Consider the following 22,260-nt stretch of genomic DNA (forward strand, 5'->3'; position numbering starts at 1 on the left):
CATTCGCCCACTTAAATTCTGGCATTTCAATTAACGACAACACATACTCCTATGTGTGTGCCAACATACAGTAAATAATACAAATTGTGTTTTTATATTCAGGACTAAAAGGGCACGACATATAGTGTCTTTTCTCATTCTCTGTGGATCGCCTCCTTGGTCCGGTGGAGAACCTTGATGCCATCTGGCGCTTTTAGCTCCTAGCAGGGTCACCCAAGGTGGTTAAAGTTAAGGGGGAGTGCGATCCAATGAAGACCTCAATGATGGACCAGGTGGAGGATGATGGCTCTCAGAGCTCCACAACAGCTGGGAAAGCAGATGAAAAGGCTGAAGCAGCGATGAGTCTCCCGTTTTCTTGGACTTGACCTTGACACTGGATCCTGACCCATCCCAATGGCCTCCACGCGTTAAACCAACTCAGGCAAGGGAAGTGAGAGTGAGAATTTGAGGAATACGGCTCAATCACCACTTGCCCGAACATAGCCCTACCTCTTTTTTTGCCTAATAACACAATACAAGTGTCCGGTTCAGAGGCTTCTCCTCTAAAATGTCACCAAATAAATGGTCAAATCTGTAAGTTCATTGCTAAAAGTGTGCCAAAAGTGTGCCATGACTAGTTCATGTTCAGTGTCGGGGGTTGGGCTCCGACTTGAAGCTCCCTCAAGGAACTATTTCAAATTCTAAGATTTTGTCTTTTCCTGAACTCAAACCAGCGAAATTAAGGTCATAATGTTGTTGGGTTGTAGTTTGTGCAGTGAGTGTTTTTCCTCATGCCAGTGCCTTTAGGTGAAGCACTATAACCACTCTTATGAAATGAATACTGTTCAATTCACTTAGTCAATACAATTTCTGATCCCCAAAACAACATTAGCCTTCAGGGTGGTCTTAAAATGTTTTTTTGTGTGTGTGAGATGCCAAATAACTTGAGAAAATACACTCTTGTGTCAAAGAGTGCAGAACTGGCAGTGTTCCTCCACACTTTTCCATTTTGTTGATGCTATTTCCCCCACTTTTTTTTAGCCCTTTTAAAGCCTCCTACGTTCAGGTCTGGATTATCCTTTAAAAATGATTGACTTTCATCACTGGGGTCTTGCTGTGGTACTTGTTGTGGAGCTAACACGGGGAGAAAAAAACAACCCCTGTCTGTTTACACGTACGGAGGATCAGTTTTCTCAACATGCACTCCTTTCCTCAGCTGCAGGGGTCAAAGGTCAGGTTAGAGTGCAGACTGGGTTGGTCACTGACAATCCTGCAGCTGGGCCAGAAAGTTACGGAGTAAAATTGACGGCATAATATTGTTATATGAAAGCTAAAACATGCTCCACACTAGAGGATCATTGGCTAGATTTGTGATAATCATGGGTGTCTTCAGATTTTAGGCTGTTTTTAGCAGATTATCTGACCAAACGAGGTGTTGATCAGTCTTCAAATCATAAGTATTAAAGGTGCCATATGCAAGAATGCGGCCAAAAACGGTTACCACACTCAAATTCAAAACACTGAGGTCTTTTAGGTTTGGTTTTCTGACATAACTGGCAACCCGTGGTTGCTCGGCAGCTAAGACTCTATTGACTGCAATGATTGGTAGACGGCGGTAGGTGGCGCCACATGCCAAAACATGATTTCAAAACATAAACATGATTTGCAGTCTGCTAAATATTTTTTTTTAATGCAAATATTGTGGCTGTACTGTTGTTGTTGGTGAGTTCAGTTTGTTATATAAACATTATTCCTGAGTCTCTGTGACATTAGGAGGATTTTATGGCCAGTTGCTTTAGGTTTATTACATAATGTACCTTTAAACATCTTTCCGGCTACACTGGGGGTAGAAACCTGGTTTGACAAATACACACAATAAAATACAATACAAATAGTATAGGATTACAAAATGTGTCCTACATTGCATTCGGCTGCTCAACAGACTCTGATCTCACACTATGAACTTCACACTCTGCTCTTTATTGCACCGACACACTGTAATGAAATCACCATTCTATGTTTTAATGATGTATTTCTAATGGTTTGTTTCATGCAGTCACACACGGTGAACAATGGCTGATTTGTTATGGGTTATTTTAATGCTTGCTTTCATTCATGTATTCAAACACTGGTCTAAATGGCTGTATAAGCAATTAAATACAGACGATTAAGCACGTTGGATTAATTATGTTCACCTGCAGCACGGGTATTTATGTAAAATAATCAGGTGGAGGAAGAGCCATGGTCCAACAGATTTAAATGCTTCTCTTTGCTCTAGTGTGTGGTCACTCTCTATGCTATTATCTCATTTTAATCATTCATTTAGGTCCCCAAAAAAGTGCTCTTTTAACAGCTAAAAAAAAGGAGAAAAACAAATATTTTTCAGATGAATCCTTCAGTGAAATATATCTGGTGTATGCGCTGAATTTGCATAATGTGAATCCTATGGTGTAAATGTCTGCTGTCCTTCGATAAGTGGGTCGCGCCACATTTCCATATTTCACATTATTCAATTCATTTCAACTCATTTATGAAACATGCCAAACCATCATTCTTTTTTACAAATATAATTCATTTGATGTTGAAAGGATGATGTGTTGTCTCATTTTGGGGGATTGTTTATTCTGTCAAAGCTTCAAAAAAACACAAAAATGTCGTCTCATGTCTCTTTCTTTCTTTCTTTCTTTCTTTCTTTCTTTCTTTCTTTCTTTCTTTCTTTGTCCACCCACAGATGATACAAAGATCGCTCTGCATCTCAGAGACAACCAGGGTAAGTCAGGGACCAGACTTTCACTGCTCTGATGTCCATGTTTGTGTTTGTGCATGTGAATCCCGTCTTGTTTTTCATCCCTCTTCAATCAGCTGCTTCAATTTATTCTGCAAGGCGACCATTACACTTAAGCTTCCTCTGTGGGATTCGGCGATTAATTATAGTGCGTGACATTGTGTGAGGAAAAGGCACAGCCTTAAAGTTAAGTTAAATTTGTGTTAAAGTTTGACATAAATTCACAGACTACTGGAGAAATAACTGCACTAATAAGTCAAATATAATGAAGATGAGTTATTGTAGAGCTTGCAATCTGCGACACTGTGTGGACAGTTTTCCGGAGTTTCCCGTCCACACGTGAAGATCATCTGAGGAAATCATTCAGGTCTGATTCATTCACAACAGCGGGAACATTTCTCACTCGCCCGTCTGTGAACTTTCCCAAAGATTCTAATGATCTCACTTTGGCATTTCACTGAAATTGAAAGTACCAGAAAATGTCCAGAATGATGTATTCTGTCTTTTCATAAAGGCCCTGCAGACAATTTTAGGAAGCGTTAGCAGACTTCAGTGCATTTGGTCATAGAAAATGTGTTGAACTAAGTGGGAAATGGAAGGTAAAGGTGTGAAACATCTGCAGTTTTCATCCTGGTCACTCTAGCGAAAATTAAAACACAAAATATTTCAGGCCAATTACCTCCAGACTGCAGTATTTTCAGTAATATGTTTTAGTTGCTAATATGCGGGGGGGGGGGGGGGGAACCCCACCTCAAACTGAAATGATTTCCACTTCTATCGGCTTTTGTAAATATAGCCTTTCAATCATTTCATTCCCTGCTTGAGAGAAATTGGAAAACCAATTTCTATTAGACTTTCATTACACAAACAGTGTCTGGCACTGTGATGAGATGCGTTTTATTTCCCATGCATCGACAACATGTATCTTGAACTAATGTTGTTCAAGGTGAAGGAAGGCACTCTGATCATCAGACGGAAAGGAAACAGAAAGCGCGAGTTTCTGTTGAACATGTCGTTTTCAAGACCGGGGGGTCATGACGTCACCGATGTTGAGGTTTTGCTGCCAGAATCAATACCATGACTGGGTCACAGCCAGAAAGACCCAAACCCATGCAGGTGAGACGCACCATCCTCACACCAGGGCATCGGAATCAGCCTGGGGAATCTCTGCCTATGCTTTGGTCAGACTGGACACTTCATCTCCCAGTGTCCAGTAAAAGGGCGGGCGCGTCATTAGTGGGAGATGCACTGGCGAGCCAAACCACTGACCTCTGTGCCGTGCTCGCCTCCCTGTTGACTGCTGGGCCTCACACTCTTGCCACATTCATTGATTCTGGTGCTGATGTCAACCTCATGGATGAAGATCTCGCCCTGCAGTTGGCCCTTCCTCTGTTCATGCCAGCGCTTTGGATGGTCATCACCTGGGAATAGTCACTCATCAGACTGCACCCGTACACTTGCTACTGTCTGGCAATCATCATGAAACCATACAGTTTGACACCCCCACATCGATTGGTCAACAGAAACCATCCTGGAGTGGAGTCTCTCTTACCACCAGGTCTGCAAGCTGCTGCACCGCACCTGCCCATCTGCTCAAGTCCAGCTCCTGACATTTGGGAGTGCCAGCTTAATACCTTGATTTCCAGGAGGTTTTCAGCAAAGCCAAGGCAACCTCTTTGTCTCTACATCGCCCGTACGACCTGCTACCTAACCCTAACCCTCTTCACCTGCAAGGGCAGGAGTTTTCTTTGTGGAGAAAAAGGAATCGTTCAAAAGAGGAGTATACAGGTGGACCCAACCAGGGTCTCAGTGGTCAATGGTTTTCTGAGTCCCATAAAGAACTGAAGAGGTTCCTTGGTTCCACAAACTTCTACCGGACGTTGACCAGGGGTTACAGCCCTGTGGCCGCACCTCTTTTAGCCATTACATCCTCAAAAGTGCCGTTCCAGTGGTCCCCCTTGGCTGACGAAGCTTTTCTGGACCTTAAGGCGGATACCTCCGATGTAGGGGTGGGCGCCATCTTGTCTCAGTTGTCCGCAGATGAGTGGAAGCTCAGCCACTGGTCTCCGTTGCATCCCAATGGCTTATGGGTACATTTGGGTGGAGAGGAAGACTCTGGTGGCTGCAGGCTAGCCAGACAGTTTGATTGACACGATCCAGAGCGTCAGCCATACGTGCTAAAGTGGTTTTACAGATTTGGTTTTGGGACGGCCCCAAAAAAACTCTCCATTGACCCATCTGTGGGCTCTGACCCGTAATTTGGGATTCACAAAGTGTTTCGAAACTTATATCCGCTGGTTCCATTACTGTGGCAGAAAATGCAGTGATTACAGCTGCTGAGATGGAGGACAACAGGATCAAACCACTTTACTCAAGAGCATCTACTCGACACCGCCGCTCTTTAGCATTGCTTTTTACAAAGAGGCTGAAATCGTGTCCACTTATGCATCTGTATTTATACTTGAGAAAGCCATTGAGGGGTTGACCCTCATTTTCAGAGATAAAGTGAAAACTACAAAGAAACAAATGGAGAAAATGTCATAGAGGAAGAAGAAAACTTGATGTGAATATGTATTTTGTTCCATTAGCCAGCTGCACTAGAAGAAAAGGAGTATTTCCAAGGTCAGAGCGACTCCGATAAAGTCTCTCTAATTGGTATTCTGCTAATTTTCTAAATTCTACCTGTACAATTCCGTGATGAGTTCTCTCAGTATCACAAATTATGAATGAACCCCAAAGATTTTAGTGTCACTAAAGGGGCCCACGGTTGGTGTAGTGGTTAGCACTCTTGCCTTTGCAGCAAGAAGACCCGGGTTTGAGCCCCGTTTGGAACAACTTCGGAACAAGGGCCTTTCTGCAAGGAGTTTGCATGTTCTCCCCATGTGTGCGTGGGTTTTCTCCGGGTTCTCCGGCTTCCTCCCACAGTCCAAAAACATGCGATATGGGGATTAGGTGAATTAGGTAGGCCGTAGGTTTGAGAGTGAAAGTGAATGGTTGTGTGTCTCTATATGTGGCCCTGCGATGGACTTGCGAACTGTCCAGGGTGAACCCCGCCTATCACCCAATGTCAGCTGAGATAGGCACAGCAACCCTCTGGTGGAGGATAAAGCGGTAGATAATGGATGGATGGATGGATGGAACTTCCCTAAAACTGCATTGAGAAAACGATTCCATCGCTGCAGAGCTGAGCAACAAAAGGTTGGCTGCATCTCCACTGATCTTTTGCTTCCTCTGTACCAAATGCTCTAAAATATTTATCGTCTATGAGGGTCTGCATGACCGTTAGTTTCCTGGTGCTCAAAAAAAGAACAAAAACAGCGAGGAACAAAGTCAGCGCAGTTTGCTGGAGACACGTTTTCATTCCTTTTGACTTCCGTCAAAAACCCACCGTGTGCCTCACCGATGAGGCTCTTGTGTCTGCTGTCGAGTTTAAATGGAACTGACTCCTTCGAGCAGCTCCACAGATCCACTTTCTTCCCAACTGGTTATTTCGCCACCGGGCTGTTGGCTTCTCATCGAGTGTCTTCATGTTCGTGTCACAACAGCATGTCAGATCAAACTCGAAATGGCGCTGACAGACAAACGCAGGAAGAAATTGTCTTTTCAGAGTTGTTTCTGCTTCAAACGTGACTTGACCCAATGAACAAAGTCCATGTTTGCTTAAGTCCATATCTGTTGATCTTATTGACTCCTTTATCTTGCAGTACGACAGCCTCTCCTGAACACATACTTCCGTGTCCACGCACACTCACTTTGTCAGGATCTCTATTACATATATATTTTAGTATACAATTGATTCCGTTATTATTATAAATCATCCATCCATATTGAACATTTTAGGTGTTTGGCACGACGTGCCGAGGCTACACTGACGTACAGAAACACTCACAGCAGACGTTGGTTTTTTCACCAGTCGGTTATGGTCTGACTGTGCTGGAAATCAATGAGGCAGGGAGCCAGGGGAGCGGCTGTTTGGCTGACGAGCTTTTCGACAGTGGCTGTAGCTGGTAATCAAAGGCAGGGAGGAGTCTGGGGGAGGAGGTTGTTGGGGTGGGGGGGATTTGCCGTTAGATCTGCTTGGAAACTGTGAAATAAAATGTTCATTACTTCTATTCTGCCACTATCATTGAGTCATTGTGTCAGTGTATTTTTTTTTTTAGCTGACAAGCAGGTGAAAACATAGTTTTGCATGAATTTGTGCTCCCGTAGAGGAAAACAAAGACTCCCGACAGGTTGCATGATGCTCTTTTCATCTCTCAAAGCACATACTTGGCGCTTTAAAGGCAAGTATTGACTTCTGAAGGACATGCTTATTATGTAGTCACTGCATACAGCCTCTTCACTTAAAGCTAAAGCTTCACTTAAAGGTGTTAAAGCTACAAAAGGACTGTGTAGCAGCAGCTATATGCCTAATTCACCATCTTAACCCTTTAAGGTACGCACCACAAAAAAAGCAAAGGAAAAAGTATTTCTTTGCATTATATATATATACATATATTGATTGTCGTTATTTTTTATCATATACATATATATATATATATTTTTTTTTTTTTTATATATATTTTTTTTTTATTAGACCCTACAGCAGGGGTCACCAACGTGGTGCCCGCGGGCACCTGGTAGCCCGCAGGCAGCCAATACGGTGCCCGCAGGCTCACTTCACTTCACCTCACTTGCATGTATCCGTATGATCGCTCAGTAAAATATCTTTGATATTGTTTATGAAAACTGGTAATCGTTAGGAGTAAGCACTGGAATGAATGTGTATGCAGTTGAATGCATAATATTAATCATTTAAATGGTAAACAAACATAAAAATATTATATGGTAGCCCTCCATATTATTTTTTACCCTTAAGGTAGCTCTCTGTCTCAAAAAGGTTGGTGACCCCTGCCCTACAGTATATCAGATACAGGCCTCTACCAAACGGTTGAGACATCTGTTCATAATAAACCTGGTTTGCATAATTCATAAAGTACAACATTCAGAACAAGTCACATTAAGTGTTAGTGAGTTCAGCTTTTTCAATGAGATATAGTGACTTAAAGTGTTGAGTAGTACCTTAAAGTGTTACTGGCTAACCTAGGTGTAGGATGACCTCTTTTACAACACATTACTCAGTTAAATAAAGAAATATCTCTATTAAATCCAATGAGAGTGAACTAGTATGTGCTGTTTTTAAGAGGAATTCAAGTGAGACAGCAGGGGATTGATGAACGATGAGTGCCTCCTTCTGGTCAATATTGGAACTGGATTTGTATTTGTGTGTAAACCTTTATGTTTTTGTTTGTTTTAGTGATGCCAGCGGACAGTGCTGTGGGCAGGATGCCCGGCACACACCCTCTTCACACCGGTCTGATCCTCGGGATCCTGCTGGTCACTCTGGTCATGGTTGCTGGCGTGCTGGTCACCGTCTACATCTACCACCATCCCACGTCTGCTGCCAGCCTCTTCCTCATCGAGGTATAATATGATATAACATATTATCACTACTGCACTGTAGAGGTTTTAAGATCACAGCAGGGTTTCTCACTCCAACACACCTGATTCAAATAAATGGGTCACTGTCGGGCTTCAGTAGAGCTTACGGACAAGTTGACCGTTTGAATGAGGTGTGTTTGAGCAGGAAAAACATCCTAAAACATGCAGGACAGTGGCTCTCCAGGACCAGGAGTCGAAAAAGTTGTTTTAGAAGTTAAAACAAACCTGGCAAATATAATTTTACAATAGGGGTAAAAAGTGCCACAACAGCCAGTTAATTCATCTGTCCAAGACCTACAAGCTCTTTCATTTAAAGTGACATGAGGGAAAAAAAATTAAGAAATGTTTTTTTATATACATTTTTTTTGAATTTTTCTTTTTTGGAAACACGAGATCTCGAGTTTCAAAGTCGAGATCTCGAGTTTCCAAAAAAAAAAATTCAAAAATAAAAATAAAAAATACAAATACAAATACAAATACACAAATACAAAAAAAAATTAAGAAAAACTTTTTTTCATCATTTTTTGAAAAAAACAAACAATTTTTTGCGAAAAATGTCAAAAAAAAAGTCATATTTTTTTGGGAAACTTGCGATTAAAAAAAATTCTTCTTTTTTTCCTATGTTATTTTATATTATATTTTTTTTTTTCCAAAAAACACAAACAAATCCAATGATAAATGAAGTGATTCTATTAATTAGATAATACATTGATGAAAAACAACATTTAAGTTAAAATAATAGTAACAATAAACGTAAATGCATTAAAAAAAACATGTACATTATATACAAAACATACAAAAAGTGTAATAAAATAAGAAGTAATAGTACCAGATGTCTCTGAATAGATGTCACTTTCGAATATGTTCATCTTTGTCTCCAAATGCCTTCTTTTATCAGTTTAATGATTCACAGAGTGCAAAGAAAACATAACTTTCTTGGCAGATGAAACTGAATTCCGTTTTGTGGTTAAAAAAGATGAATTCTCTCTATGATGATGAAAATATTTCACTTAATTTGGGAATTAAATCCTCAGTGTTTTCATTTTTCTGTTACTCAGTGTTTAGTCTGACCATATCAATCGTTCAAAAGATAAAAAAAACTAATTCCTTAAAAATGCAGACGGTCCTCATTTGCCAGAGTATGGTCAGGGTCGGAAAATATGCACAGACTCCGTAGAATTGTGAGGAGACGTATTTCTCCAGCGTTCAGACATTCCAGTGTAATAATAAGAAAACACGTCTGCTCTGAAGTTTCTGGCCGACTCTTTTTAAAAAACGCTGCAGATACACGGAGAGTTTGTCTCTGGTTTGGACTCAGATCCTGAATCAGAAAAGTTATTTTCACAAGGCTCAGTTTGGGTTAATGTGGGTTAAAGTCAAGCCAGAGTTCACACACTGACTGGTGTTTTTTTATTTAGCGTTTCTGTGCAGCTTTTAAGGACAAATCAGGTGGAAAACATCCGTCTGTGGCTCTCGGTCCACTCTGTCCTCATTGTTTGGAGTGTTTGGTTTTTTTGAAACACATTTTGTCATTTGTTGAAGGCCATTTTCATCCGAGATGATTTCTTCTGTAGGAAAAAATACTTAACCGAGATCTTTTTGTCATTACTTTTCAGCACTGAAAACACGATGACCATGGAAAAAACACTCACGTGTCTAAACATTGCAGAATTTTAGGCAATTTATTATACCAAAAGAAAACACATTATTGCAGTGACATTTTAGTCATCTTAGTGCAGGTTCATTCTGAAACAAAAGCAGACTCTAATTTTCTAAATGTACACCTTTGACCAAGTAGGAATATGCTCATTGTTTCACCTGTAAACTCAAGTTTGTGTCATGGTGTAAACTGCTCAATTTCTGCACCAAAGTCCATGGAGAAAATCAGCAATTTTACGAAACATTACAAACATTACAGCATCTACTGTGTCCATGAGAGCTTAAAAATGCTGATTTTCTCTATGGACTTTGGTGCAGGAACTTACAAACTTGACTTACAAGCCAAAAAAAAGCTACCTCAGAGTGAGATAAACATATTCTTTAGATGCCATAGATATATATTTTATTAGGGTGAGCCTTTTATTTATTAAGTATGTTTCTCTCCTGCCTCCCTTTGCAGAGACGCCCAAGCAAGTGGCCGGCCATGAAGTTCCGCCGGGGCTCAGGTCACCCAGCCTACGCTGAAGTGGAGCCGGTGGGTCAGGAGAAGGAGGGCTTCATCGAGTCTGACCAGTGCTGAGGCAGGAGGGGGGGGCATCTGCAATCCCTGCTGCCCCTTTCCCCTCCTCCTCTTCCTCCACCTCTTCCTCCTTCTTCCTCTACCCGTGCCAGACCTCCTCTCTCCTGCTCCACAGGGGACTTTTCTTTCTTTCCCTTCCAGGACCCTTTGCAGGAGCTCCGTGTACACAATGACTCGTTAAGACTTGGTCGTACCGGCCCATTGAGCGCTAGATGAGATGGGGAAACAACAACAGCCGCTGTTATGGTGGTGGGGGGAGGATTGAGGGAACAAAAAAACCTGAAAGCTGATCCTTTAACAAACGGAACCGACTCGCCGTGGACGGACGGAGGGAACGGCATCGACGTCGATGCCATGGAGAGTTTGTACAGCCTTGACTGTTACAGGTGTGTCTTTCGGGACGGAGAGGTTATGGATGGATGGAGGGTGAACTACACCACATATATATTTTCAGAGTACGTGAACAGAGATTTCCACTTTATCGTCGGTGGGGTTAAACAGTTATAGGCCTTTGTATATCCATCAGGTTTTTACGTCTCTTTCCTTTATCATTTTTCCTTTCACTGTGTTGTTTTTGACCAGGGTTTGTTAGGCGGTGGTGTGTGTGTCTGAATAGACCATCGGTATTGCTTTTCAAAAACGGTAGCAGGCTTAGCTGACTTTTTTTCCCCCCCCAAAGCCGCGGCCGCGTGATACGACACGAGCTGAACTCGGTGTCACTGCGCGATCGCTCGCGTCAGAGTAAAAGCTCTGAGCGTTTGTGCGGGAATTACTTTCTGATGTTTGGCTGGTTGAGTTTTTTTTTACTGAAAATGAAGTGTGAGGTGTTTTTTTTGTTTTGTTCACTGAGAATATGACAGGGTGTCTGCAGATCCTTAAAAAGCCTTATCATTGATTGTCCTTAAACCCTTTAAGGTACTACTCAACCATTTGGTTGACCACACTTTAAGTCACTATATCTCATTTAAAAATGCATCAAGCTGAACTCACTAACACTTAATGTGACTTGTTCTAAATGTTGTACTTTATGAGTTATGCAAACCAGGCTTATTATGAACAGACGTCTCAACCGTTTGGTAGAGGCCTGTATCTGAAATATGGTAGGGTCTAATTAAAAAAAAAAAAATATATATATATATTGATTGTCGTTATTGTTATAATAAGTAAATAAAATAAGATAAAATAAAAAATGCAAAGGAATAATTTCTCCTTTGCTTTTTTTCGTGGTGCATACCTTAAAGGGTTAAATCTGGTTTTGGAAAGCTCTTAAAAATGCCATGGAGACAGTAAACTGGAATTGTTTACAGTACATTTACTTTGCAAAGAATTAGGCAAATGTATATGTACATTAACTGACACACACACACAGACGTTAAACAAGCACAGGGACAGGAAAAGAGTGCATAAAAGCAGAAAATGAGTGCGGAAAGGCTCGTAATTATGAGGTGTGTGAGTTGTGATTAAGTACAGATATAAAGGTTCCTTCACCGTCTCCGTCCCTTCACTCTCGACATGTATTTTCAAAATAGAAACACGTCTCTACAAGATATTGAATGTCAGGCCTTCCAAATAATCATCCTGAAGAAATGACAATGAATTCTTAAATCTAACGTTCAAATGTCTAAAAAATACCTCGTACACAACGACCGAGATCGATGTAACTGTGTTTTCTTTCTCTCTCAGAATACAAACAAGCACAGGAACAAACCGAGGGGTAGAAATGTATCTGTTAAGACTTCAATTTGATCAAAGTGGGTCTTTAAAAAGTCTTAACTTTGGCTTCCTTAAACCTGCAGATCCCCTGAATATAATCAGTTTTTGTTGTTTTATCTGGAGTAGGTGACGGGCACACTATCCTTTCTTCTCGTCATATTGGTGGTTCGGTTGATTTATTTTGTCATTTATAGCATTTTTTTGTTTGTTTTTGTTTTAATTATTTCTTTGCCGTGCCATTTCTTTTTTTTCCCCCTGACTAGGGTTTGCACATTTGTTCCCCCTCCATGCACAATTCTTTTGTTTCTTTTTTTTTTTTTCTCATTTGACATGTGGTACTAATGCAAAATTGCAAGACAGGCGCTTGTGAGTGTGAATATATTTTCTACGGTGTAAATGGTGTGTGTGTGTGTGTGCGAGTGTGTGTGAATTAGTGTGTGTGTGTGTGTGTGTGTGATATCAAAAGAGAGCAGTGTGCAGAAGTGACTGGAGATCCACCTGCTATATGTTTGAGCTGGCTCTAGTTGGTTCTTACGTATTTGAATCATGAGGTATCTGGATACAGTTTGTGTGTGAGCCAGAGGAAAACACACTGGGGTTGAGTTGGAGTTTTTAAATTTTCTTCTTCTTGATTTTACTTAACAATTCATGTCTGACTCATCTCTACGATACATCCGTGTACATACCGAGGCCAAAACATTTTGCAGATTCAGGTAATCCATTGCAAACATTTGTAGAATAGCAGTAACAGTTCTGGGAAACTTTCTTTTTTACGAGTGGCCTTTTTTTGTGTACTTTTTTTTTTTTTTTACCTAAATGTGAATATTGTTCCAATCACGTCAGTGAATCACAGATCAAAACAAAAACAGCGAAATTCATTTCTACTGTAAAATATTCTTTCAAGACAAACAAAAAAATGTGCGATTTTACGCCAATGATTGTAGACACGTTTTACAGACGCCATCGATGTCCTGGAATTCTACTGAAAAATTAAACGTGCAATATTACACCTGTTCCGTTTTGAAGATGCACCTCCTCCTAGGTTTTTTGTTTCACATTTTTACATTTGTCGCCATGCCATTGAGACCAAAGACTAGTCGGCGTCTGAAAGTGTTTACCTCAGTGTCCGGTCCTCATTACCCAGCATGCCACAGTGCATATCAACTGGTTTTACTGCCATTTACAGTCGTTTCTCTAAATCCCTTTCGTGTCATCCAAAATTTGACCTATTTTTTTTAAATGTTGGTTTAAAATTTTACAAAAACGTCATACAATAGTATGCCGTCCAAAATTTGGATTTTTTTTGAAAAAATATTTTTGGTCAAAAATTTTACAAAAACATACAATACTACGTCGTCCTACATTTGGCAATTTTTGGAAGAAAAAAAAAATTGGTCAAAAATGTGACAAAAACGTCATACTATACTATGTCGTCCAAAATGTTACAGTTTAGTTTTTTGTTTTTTTAAACTTTGGTCCAAAATTTGACAAAAACGTCATACTATACTATGTCGTCCAAAATTTTACAAGTTTCTTTTGCTTTTTACGACTCTTCATAACTAACCCGCCAGGATCCAGGAGACAGCAGGAGGTTTAGTGTAACAGGCTAATGGCTTCAACAAACCTTCAGATACTCTTTTCTAACCGTCGAGAAATGCTGTCTGTGATTGTCTGGGACGCCTGCTTGTTGTCTTGCTGCCACCTTCAGATGAAGAAAAGCAGCACGGTGGCGTGTGCTGTTTCGACTGATAAACAACGTGTTTTTCCTTTATTCTCCCACTCTCTGTCAGAGCTGGGTGTAAAGAAATGACAATATGACTTCTTCTTTTAGCCGCAATCTTGTTTTCCTTTCTGTCGGTTTGTCTGTTTGTATGACACTTCATACCACACGACTCGATCACACAGTATCATGGCTGTCTGTAATTTCTGTAACTACTGTTGTTTTTGATCACATTTAAAACAATAAACAATGTTGTTAAAAACTTGCACTGATGTTTGAGTGGAAATGGAGCTTTAATGATGAATTAAGTAGTAAATTAATCATCAACACACCCATACTATACTATGTCGTCCATAATGTGACCATTAAAAAAAAAAAAAAGTTGGTCCAAAAATTGACAAAAACAACATACTATACTATGTCGTCCAAAATCTGACCACTTTTTGAAAAACGTTTTTTTTTGTCCAAAACTTGACAAAAACGTCAATTACTATACTATGTTGTCCATAATGTGACCATTTTTTGAAAAAAAAAATTGGTCCAAAATTTAACAAAAACGACATACTATACTATGTAGTAAGTTCTTCTATACTATGTTGTCCATAATGTCACCATTTTTTGAAAAAAAAAATTGATCCAAAATTTCACAAAAACGACATACTATACTATGTCGTCCAAAATCTGACCATTTTTTTGAAAAACCTTTTTTGGTCCAAAACTTGACAAAAACGACATACTATACTATGTTGTCCAAAATCTGACAATTTTTTTGAAAAACGTTTTTTTGGTCCAAAACTTGACAAAAATGTCATACTATACTATGTAGTAAGTTCTTCTATACTATGTTGTCCATAATGTAACAATTTTTTGAAAAAAAAAAATTGGTCCAAAATTTGACAAAAACGACATACTATACTATGTCGTCCAAAATCTGACCATTTTTTGAAAAACGTTTTTTTTGGTCCAAAACTTGACAAAAACGTCATACTATACTATGTAGTATGTCATACTATACTATGTAGTACGTCATACTATACTATGTCGTCCATAATGTGACCATTTTTTGAAAAAAAAAATGGTCCAAAATTTGACAAAAACAACATACTATACTATGTCGTCGACCTCAATGTCATACTACACTATTTGGTCCAAAATCTGACCATTTTTTTGAAAAAAACATTTTGGTCCAAAATTTGACAAAAACGACATACTATACTATGTCGTCCAAAATCAGAAATTTTATTGAAATTTTTTTTTTGCCCAAAATGTGACCAAAACGTCATAATATACTATGTCGTAGACCTCAATGTCATACTACACTATTTGGTCCAAAATCTGACCATTTTTTTGAAAAAAAGAATTTTGGTCAAAAATTTGAGAAAAACGACATACTATACTATGTCGTCGAAAATCAGAAATTTCATTGAAATTTATTTTTTAGCCCGAAATGTGACAAAACGTCCTACTATACTATGTCGTCGACCTCAATGTCATACTACACTATTTGGTCCAAAATCTGATCATTTTTTTGAAAAAAAGAATTTTGGTCAAAAATTTGACAAAAACGACATACTTTACTATGTCGTACAAAATCAGAAATTTTATTGAAATTTTTCATTTGCCCAAAATGTGACCAAAACGTCATAATATACTATGTCGTAGACCTCAATGTCATACTACACTATTTGGTCCAAAATCTGACAATTTTTTCTCTCAAAAGTTGTCAAAGTGGGACGACATAACACAGTATTACAGTTTAGTCATATTTCGGACGACGTATGACGCTTTGTTAGACCAAAAAATGGTTTTCAAAAAATGTGTCAAATTTTGGACGACATAGTATAGTATGGCATTTTTTCACATTTTGGACCAAATGTTTTTTCTCTCAAAAGTTGTCAAAGTGGGACGACATAGCACAGTATTATGGTTTAGTCATATTTCGGACGACGTATGACGCTTTTTTAGACCAAAAAATGGTTTTCAAAAAAATGGTCAAATTTTGGACGACATAGTATAGTATGGCATTTTTTCAAATTTTGGACCACATTTTTTTTCTCTCAAAAGTTGTCAAAGTGGGACGACATAGCACAGTATTACGGTTTAGTCATATTATGGACGACGTATGACGCTTTTTAAGACCAAAAAATGGTTTTCAAAAAATCTGTCAAATTTTGGACGACATAGTATAGTATGACCTTTTTTTCAAATTTTGGACCAAATTTTTTTTCTCTCAAAAGTTGTCAAAGTGGGACGATTTAGCACAGTATTACGGTTTAGTCATATTTCGGACGACGTATGACGCTTTGTTAGACCAAAAAATGGTTTTCAAAAAATGTGTCAAATTTTGGACGACATAGTATAGTATGACCTTTTTTTCAAATTTTGGACCAAATTTTTTTTCTCTCAAAAGTTGTCAAAGTGGGACGACATAGCACAGTATTACGGTTTAGTCATATTTCGGACGACGTATGACGCTTTTTAAGACCAAAAAATGGTTTTCAAAAAATGTGTCAAATTTTGGACGACATAGTATAGTATGGCATTTTTTCACATTTTGGACCAAATGTTTTTTCTCTCAAAAGTTGTCAAAGTGGGACGACATAGCACAGTATTATGGTTTAGTCATATTTCGGACGACGTATGACGCTTTTTTAGACCAAAAAATGGTTTTCAAAAAAATGGTCAAATTTTGGACGACATAGTATAGTATGACCTTTTTTTCAAATTTTGGACCAAATTTTTTTTCTCTCAAAAGTTGTCAAAGTGGGACGACATAGCACAGTATTACGGTTTAGTCATATTTCGGACGACGTATGACGCTTTTTTAGACCAAAAAATGGTTTTCAAAAAATGTGTCAAATTTTGGACGACATAGTATAGTATGGCATTTTTTCAAATTTTGGACCACATTTTTTTTCTCTCAAAAGTTGTCAAAGTGGGACGACATAGCACAGTATTACGGTTTAGTCATATTATGGACGACGTATGACGCTTTTTAAGACCAAAAAATGGTTTTCAAAAAATCTGTCAAATTTTGGACGACATAGTATAGTATGACCTTTTTTTCAAATTTTGGACCAAATTTTTTTTCTCTCAAAAGTTGTCAAAGTGGGACGACATAGCACAGTATTACGGTTTAGTCATATTTCGGACGACGTATGACGCTTTGTTAGACCAAAAAATGGTTTTCAAAAAATGTGTCAAATTTTGGACGACATAGTATAGTATGACCTTTTTTTCAAATTTTGGACCAAATTTTTTTTCTCTCAAAAGTTGTCAAAGTGGGACGACATAGCACAGTATTACGGTTTAGTCATATTTCGGACAACGTATGACGCTTTTTTAGACCAAAAGATGGTTTTCAAAAAATTTGTCAAATTTTGGACGACATAGTATAGTATGGCATTTTTTCAAATTTTGGACCAAATTTTTTTTCTCTCAAAAGTTGTCAAAGTGGGACGACATAGCACAGTATTACGGTTTAGTCATATTTCGGACGACGTATGACGCTTTTTAAGACCAAAAAATGGTTTTCAAAAAATGTGTCAAATTTTGGACAACATAGTATAGTATGACCTTTTTTTCAAATTTTGGACCAAATTTTTTTTCTCTCAAAAGTTGTCAAAGTGGGACGACATAGCACAGTATTACGGTTTAGTCATATTATGGACGACGTATGACGCTTTTTAAGACCAAAAAATGGTTTTCAAAAAATGTGTCAAATTTTGGACGACATAGTATAGTATGACCTTTTTTTCAAATTTTGGACCAAATTTTTTTTCTCTCAAAAGTTGTCAAAGTGGGACGACATAGCACAGTATTACGGTTTAGTCATATTTCGGACAACGTATGACGCTTTTTTAGACCAAAAAATGGTTTTCAAAAAATGTGTCAAATTTTGGACGACATAGTATAGTATGGCATTTTTTCACATTTTGGACCAAATGTTTTTTCTCTCAAAAGTTGTCAAAGTGAGACGACATAGCACAGTATTATGGTTTAGTCATATTTCGGACGACGTATGACGCTTTTTTAGACCAAAAAATGGTTTTCAAAAAAATGGTCAAATTTTGGACGACATAGTATAGTATGACCTTTTTTTCAAATTTTGGACCAAATTTTTTTTCTCTCAAAAGTTGTCAAAGTGGGACGACATAGCACAGTATTACGGTTTAGTCATATTTCGGACGACGTATGACGCTTTGTTAGACCAAAAAATGGTTTTCAAAAAATGTGTCAAATTTTGGACGACATAGTATAGTATGACCTTTTTTTCAAATTTTGGACCAAATTTTTTTTCTCTCAAAAGTTGTCAAAGTGGGACGACATAGCACAGTATTACGGTTTAGTCATATTTCGGACGACGTATGACGCTTTTTTAGACCAAAAAATGGTTTTCAAAAAATGTGTCAAATTTTGGACGACATAGTATAGTATGGCATTTTTTCAAATTTTGGACCAAATTTTTTTTCTCTCAAAAGTTGTCAAAGTGGGACGACATAGCACAGTATTACGGTTTAGTCATATTTCGGACGAATTATGACGCTTTTTAAGACCAAAAAATGGTTTTCAAAAAATGTGTCAAATTTTGGACGACATAGTATAGTATGGCATTTTTTCACATTTTGGACCAAATTTTTTTTCTCTCAAAAGTTGTCAAAGTGGGACGACATAGCACAGTTTTATGGTTTAGTCATATTTCGGACGACGTATGACGCTTTTTTAGACCAAAAAATGGTTTTCAAAAAATTGGTCAAATTTTGGACGACATAGTATAGTATGACCTTTTTTTCAAATTTTGGACCACATTTTTTTTCTCTCAAAAGTTGTCAAAGTGGGACGACATAGCACAGTATTACGGTTTAGTCATATTTCGGACGACGTATGACACTTTTTTAGACCAAAAAATGGTTTTCAAAAAATGTGTCAAATTTTGGACGACATAGTATAGTATGGCATTTTTTCAAATTTTGGACCACATTTTTTTTCTCTCAAAAGTTGTCAAAGTGGGACGACAGCACAGTATTACGGTTTAGTCATATTATGGACGACGTATGACGCTTTTTAAGACCAAAAAATGGTTTTCAAAAAATGTGTCAAATTTTGGACGACATAGTATAGTATGGCATTTTTTCACATTTTGGACCAAATTTTTTTTCTCTCAAAAGTTGTCAAAGTGGGACGACATAGCACAGTATTATGGTTAAGTCATATTTCGGACGACGTATGACGCTTTGTTAGACCAAAAAGTGGTTTTCAAAAAATGTGTCAAATTTTGGACGACATAGTATAGTATGACCTTTTTTTCAAATTTTGGACCAAATTTTTTTTCTCTCAAAAGTTGTCAAAGTGGGACGACATAGCACAGTATTACGGTTTAGCCATATTTCCGACGACGTATGACGCATTTTAAGACCAAAAAATGGTTTTCAAAAAATTTGTCAAATTTTGGACGACATAGTATAGTATGGCATTTTTTCAAATTTTGGACCAAATTTTTTTTCTCTCAAAAGTTGTCAAAGTGGGACGACATAGCACAGTATTACGGTTTAGTCATATTTCGGACAACGTATGACGCTTTTTAAGACCAAAAAATGGTTTTCAAAAAATGTGTCAAATTTTGGACGACATAGTATAGTATGGCATTTTTTCACATTTTGGACCAAATTTTTTTTCTCTCAAAAGTTGTCAAAGTAGGACGACATAGCACAGTATTATGGTTTAGTCATATTTCGGACGACGTATGACGCTTTTTTCGACCAAAAAATGGTTTTCAAAAAATGTGTCAAATTTTGGACGACATAGTATAGTATGACCTTTTTTTCAAATTTTGGACCACATTTTTTTTCTCTCAAAAGTTGTCAAAGTGGGACGACATAGCACAGTATTACGGTTTAGTCATATTTCGGACGACGTATGACGCTTTTTAAGACCAAAACATGGTTTTCAAAAAATGTGTCAAATTTTGGACGACATAGTATAGTATGGCATTTTTTCAAATTTTGGACCAAATTTTTTTTCTCTCAAAAGTTGTCAAAGTGGGACGACATAGCACAGTATTACGGTTTAGTCATATTTCGGACGACGTATGACGCTTTTTAAGACCAAAAAATGGTTTTCAAAAAATGTGTCAAATTTTGGACGACATAGTATAGTATGGCATTTTTTCACATTTTGGACCAAATGTTTTTTCTCTCAAAAGTTGTCAAAGTGGGACGACATAGCACAGTATTATGGTTTAGTCATATTTCGGACGACGTATGACGCTTTTTTAGACCAAAGAATGGTTTTCAAAAAATTGGTCAAATTTTGGACGACATAGTATAGTATGGCTTTTTTTTAAATTTTGGACCAAATTTTTTTTCTCTCAAAAGTTGTCAAAGTGGGACGACATAGCACAGTATTACGGTTTAGTCATATTTCGGACGACGTATGACGCTTTTTTAGACCAAAAAATGGTTTTCAAAAAATGTGTCAAATTTTGGACGACATAGTATAGTATGGCATTTTTTCAAATTTTGGACCACATTTTTTTTCTCTCAAAAGTTGTCAAAGTGGGACGACATAGCACAGTATTACGGTTTAGCCATATTTCCGACGACGTATGACGCATTTTAAGACCAAAAAATGGTTTTCAAAAAATTTGTCAAATTTTGGACGACATAGTATAGTATGGCATTTTTTCAAATTTTGGACCAAATTTTTTTTCTCTCAAAAGTTGTCAAAGTGGGACGACATAGCACAGTATTATGGTTTAGTCATATTTCGGACGACGTATGACGCTTTGTTAGACCAAAAAGTGGTTTTCAAAAAATGTGTCAAATTTTGGACGACATAGTATAGTATGACCTTTTTTTCAAATTTTGGACCAAATTTTTTTTCTCTCAAAAGTTGTCAAAGTGGGACGACATAGCACAGTATTACGGTTTAGCCATATTTCCGACGACGTATGACGCATTTTAAGACCAAAAAATGGTTTTCAAAAAATTTGTCAAATTTTGGACGACATAGTATAGTATGGCATTTTTTCAAATTTTTGACCAAATTTTTTTTCTCTCAAAAGTTGTCAAAGTGGGACGACATAGCACAGTATTATGGTTTAGTCATATTTCGGACGACGTATGACGCTTTGTTAGACCAAAAAGTGGTTTTCAAAAAATGTGTCAAATTTTGGACGACATAGTATAGTATGACCTTTTTTTCAAATTTTGGACCAAATTTTTTTTCTCTCAAAAGTTGTCAAAGTGGGACGACATAGCAGAGTATTACGGTTTAGCCATATTTCCGACGACGTATGACGCATTTTAAGACCAAAAAATGGTTTTCAAAAAATTTGTCAAATTTTGGACGACATAGTATAGTATGGCATTTTTTCACATTTTGGACCAAATTTTTTTTCTCTCAAAAGTTGTCAAAGTAGGACGACATAGCACAGTATTATGGTTTAGTCATATTTCGGACGACGTATGACGCTTTTTTCGACCAAAAAATGGTTTTCAAAAAATGTGTCAAATTTTGGACGACATAGTATAGTATGACCTTTTTTTCAAATTTTGGACCACATTTTTTTTCTCTCAAAAGTTGTCAAAGTGGGACGACATAGCACAGTATTACGGTTTAGTCATATTTCGGACGACGTATGACGCTTTTTAAGACCAAAACATGGTTTTCAAAAAATGTGTCAAATTTTGGACGACATAGTATAGTATGGCATTTTTTCAAATTTTGGACCAAATTTTTTTTCTCTCAAAAGTTGTCAAAGTGGGACGACATAGCACAGTATTACGGTTTAGTCATATTTCGGACGACGTATGACGCTTTTTAAGACCAAAAAATGGTTTTCAAAAAATGTGTCAAATTTTGGACGACATAGTATAGTATGGCATTTTTTCACATTTTGGACCAAATTTTTTTTCTCTCAAAAGTTGTCAAAGTGGGACGACATAGCACAGTATTATGGTTTAGTCATATTTCGGACGACGTATGACGCTTTTTTAGACCAAAGAATGGTTTTCAAAAAATTGGTCAAATTTTGGACGACATAGTATAGTATGGCTTTTTTTTAAATTTTGGACCAAATTTTTTTTCTCTCAAAAGTTGTCAAAGTGGGACGACATAGCACAGTATTACGGTTTAGTCATATTTCGGACGACGTATGACGCTTTTTTAGACCAAAAAATGGTTTTCAAAAAATGTGTCAAATTTTGGACGACATAGTATAGTATGGCATTTTTTCAAATTTTGGACCACATTTTTTTTCTCTCAAAAGTTGTCAAAGTGGGACGACATAGCACAGTATTACGGTTTAGCCATATTTCCGACGACGTATGACGCATTTTAAGA

At 37.7% G+C, this 22,260-nt stretch overlaps 1 protein-coding gene across 1 annotated transcript in view; it reads left to right on the top strand.

Annotated features, from left to right (window-relative positions):
• plxdc2b (plexin domain containing 2b) overlaps positions 1 to 11,165 on the top strand; it is a 97,879-nt gene extending 86,714 nt beyond the window's left edge. Inside the window, exons 12-14 of the mRNA XM_083901416.1 lie at positions 2,711 to 2,749; positions 8,061 to 8,227; positions 10,365 to 11,165. Coding sequence (XP_083757542.1) covers positions 2,711 to 2,749; positions 8,061 to 8,227; positions 10,365 to 10,484 — 326 coding nt within the window. The 3' untranslated portion in view covers positions 10,485 to 11,165. The remainder of the gene's footprint in view (positions 1 to 2,710; positions 2,750 to 8,060; positions 8,228 to 10,364) is intronic.
• Positions 11,166 to 22,260: the final 11,095 nt, after the last annotated feature.

This window comes from Microchirus variegatus (assembly GCF_963457635.1).
Source record: "Microchirus variegatus genome assembly, chromosome: 15".
Lineage (NCBI taxonomy): Eukaryota > Metazoa > Chordata > Actinopteri > Pleuronectiformes > Soleidae > Microchirus > Microchirus variegatus.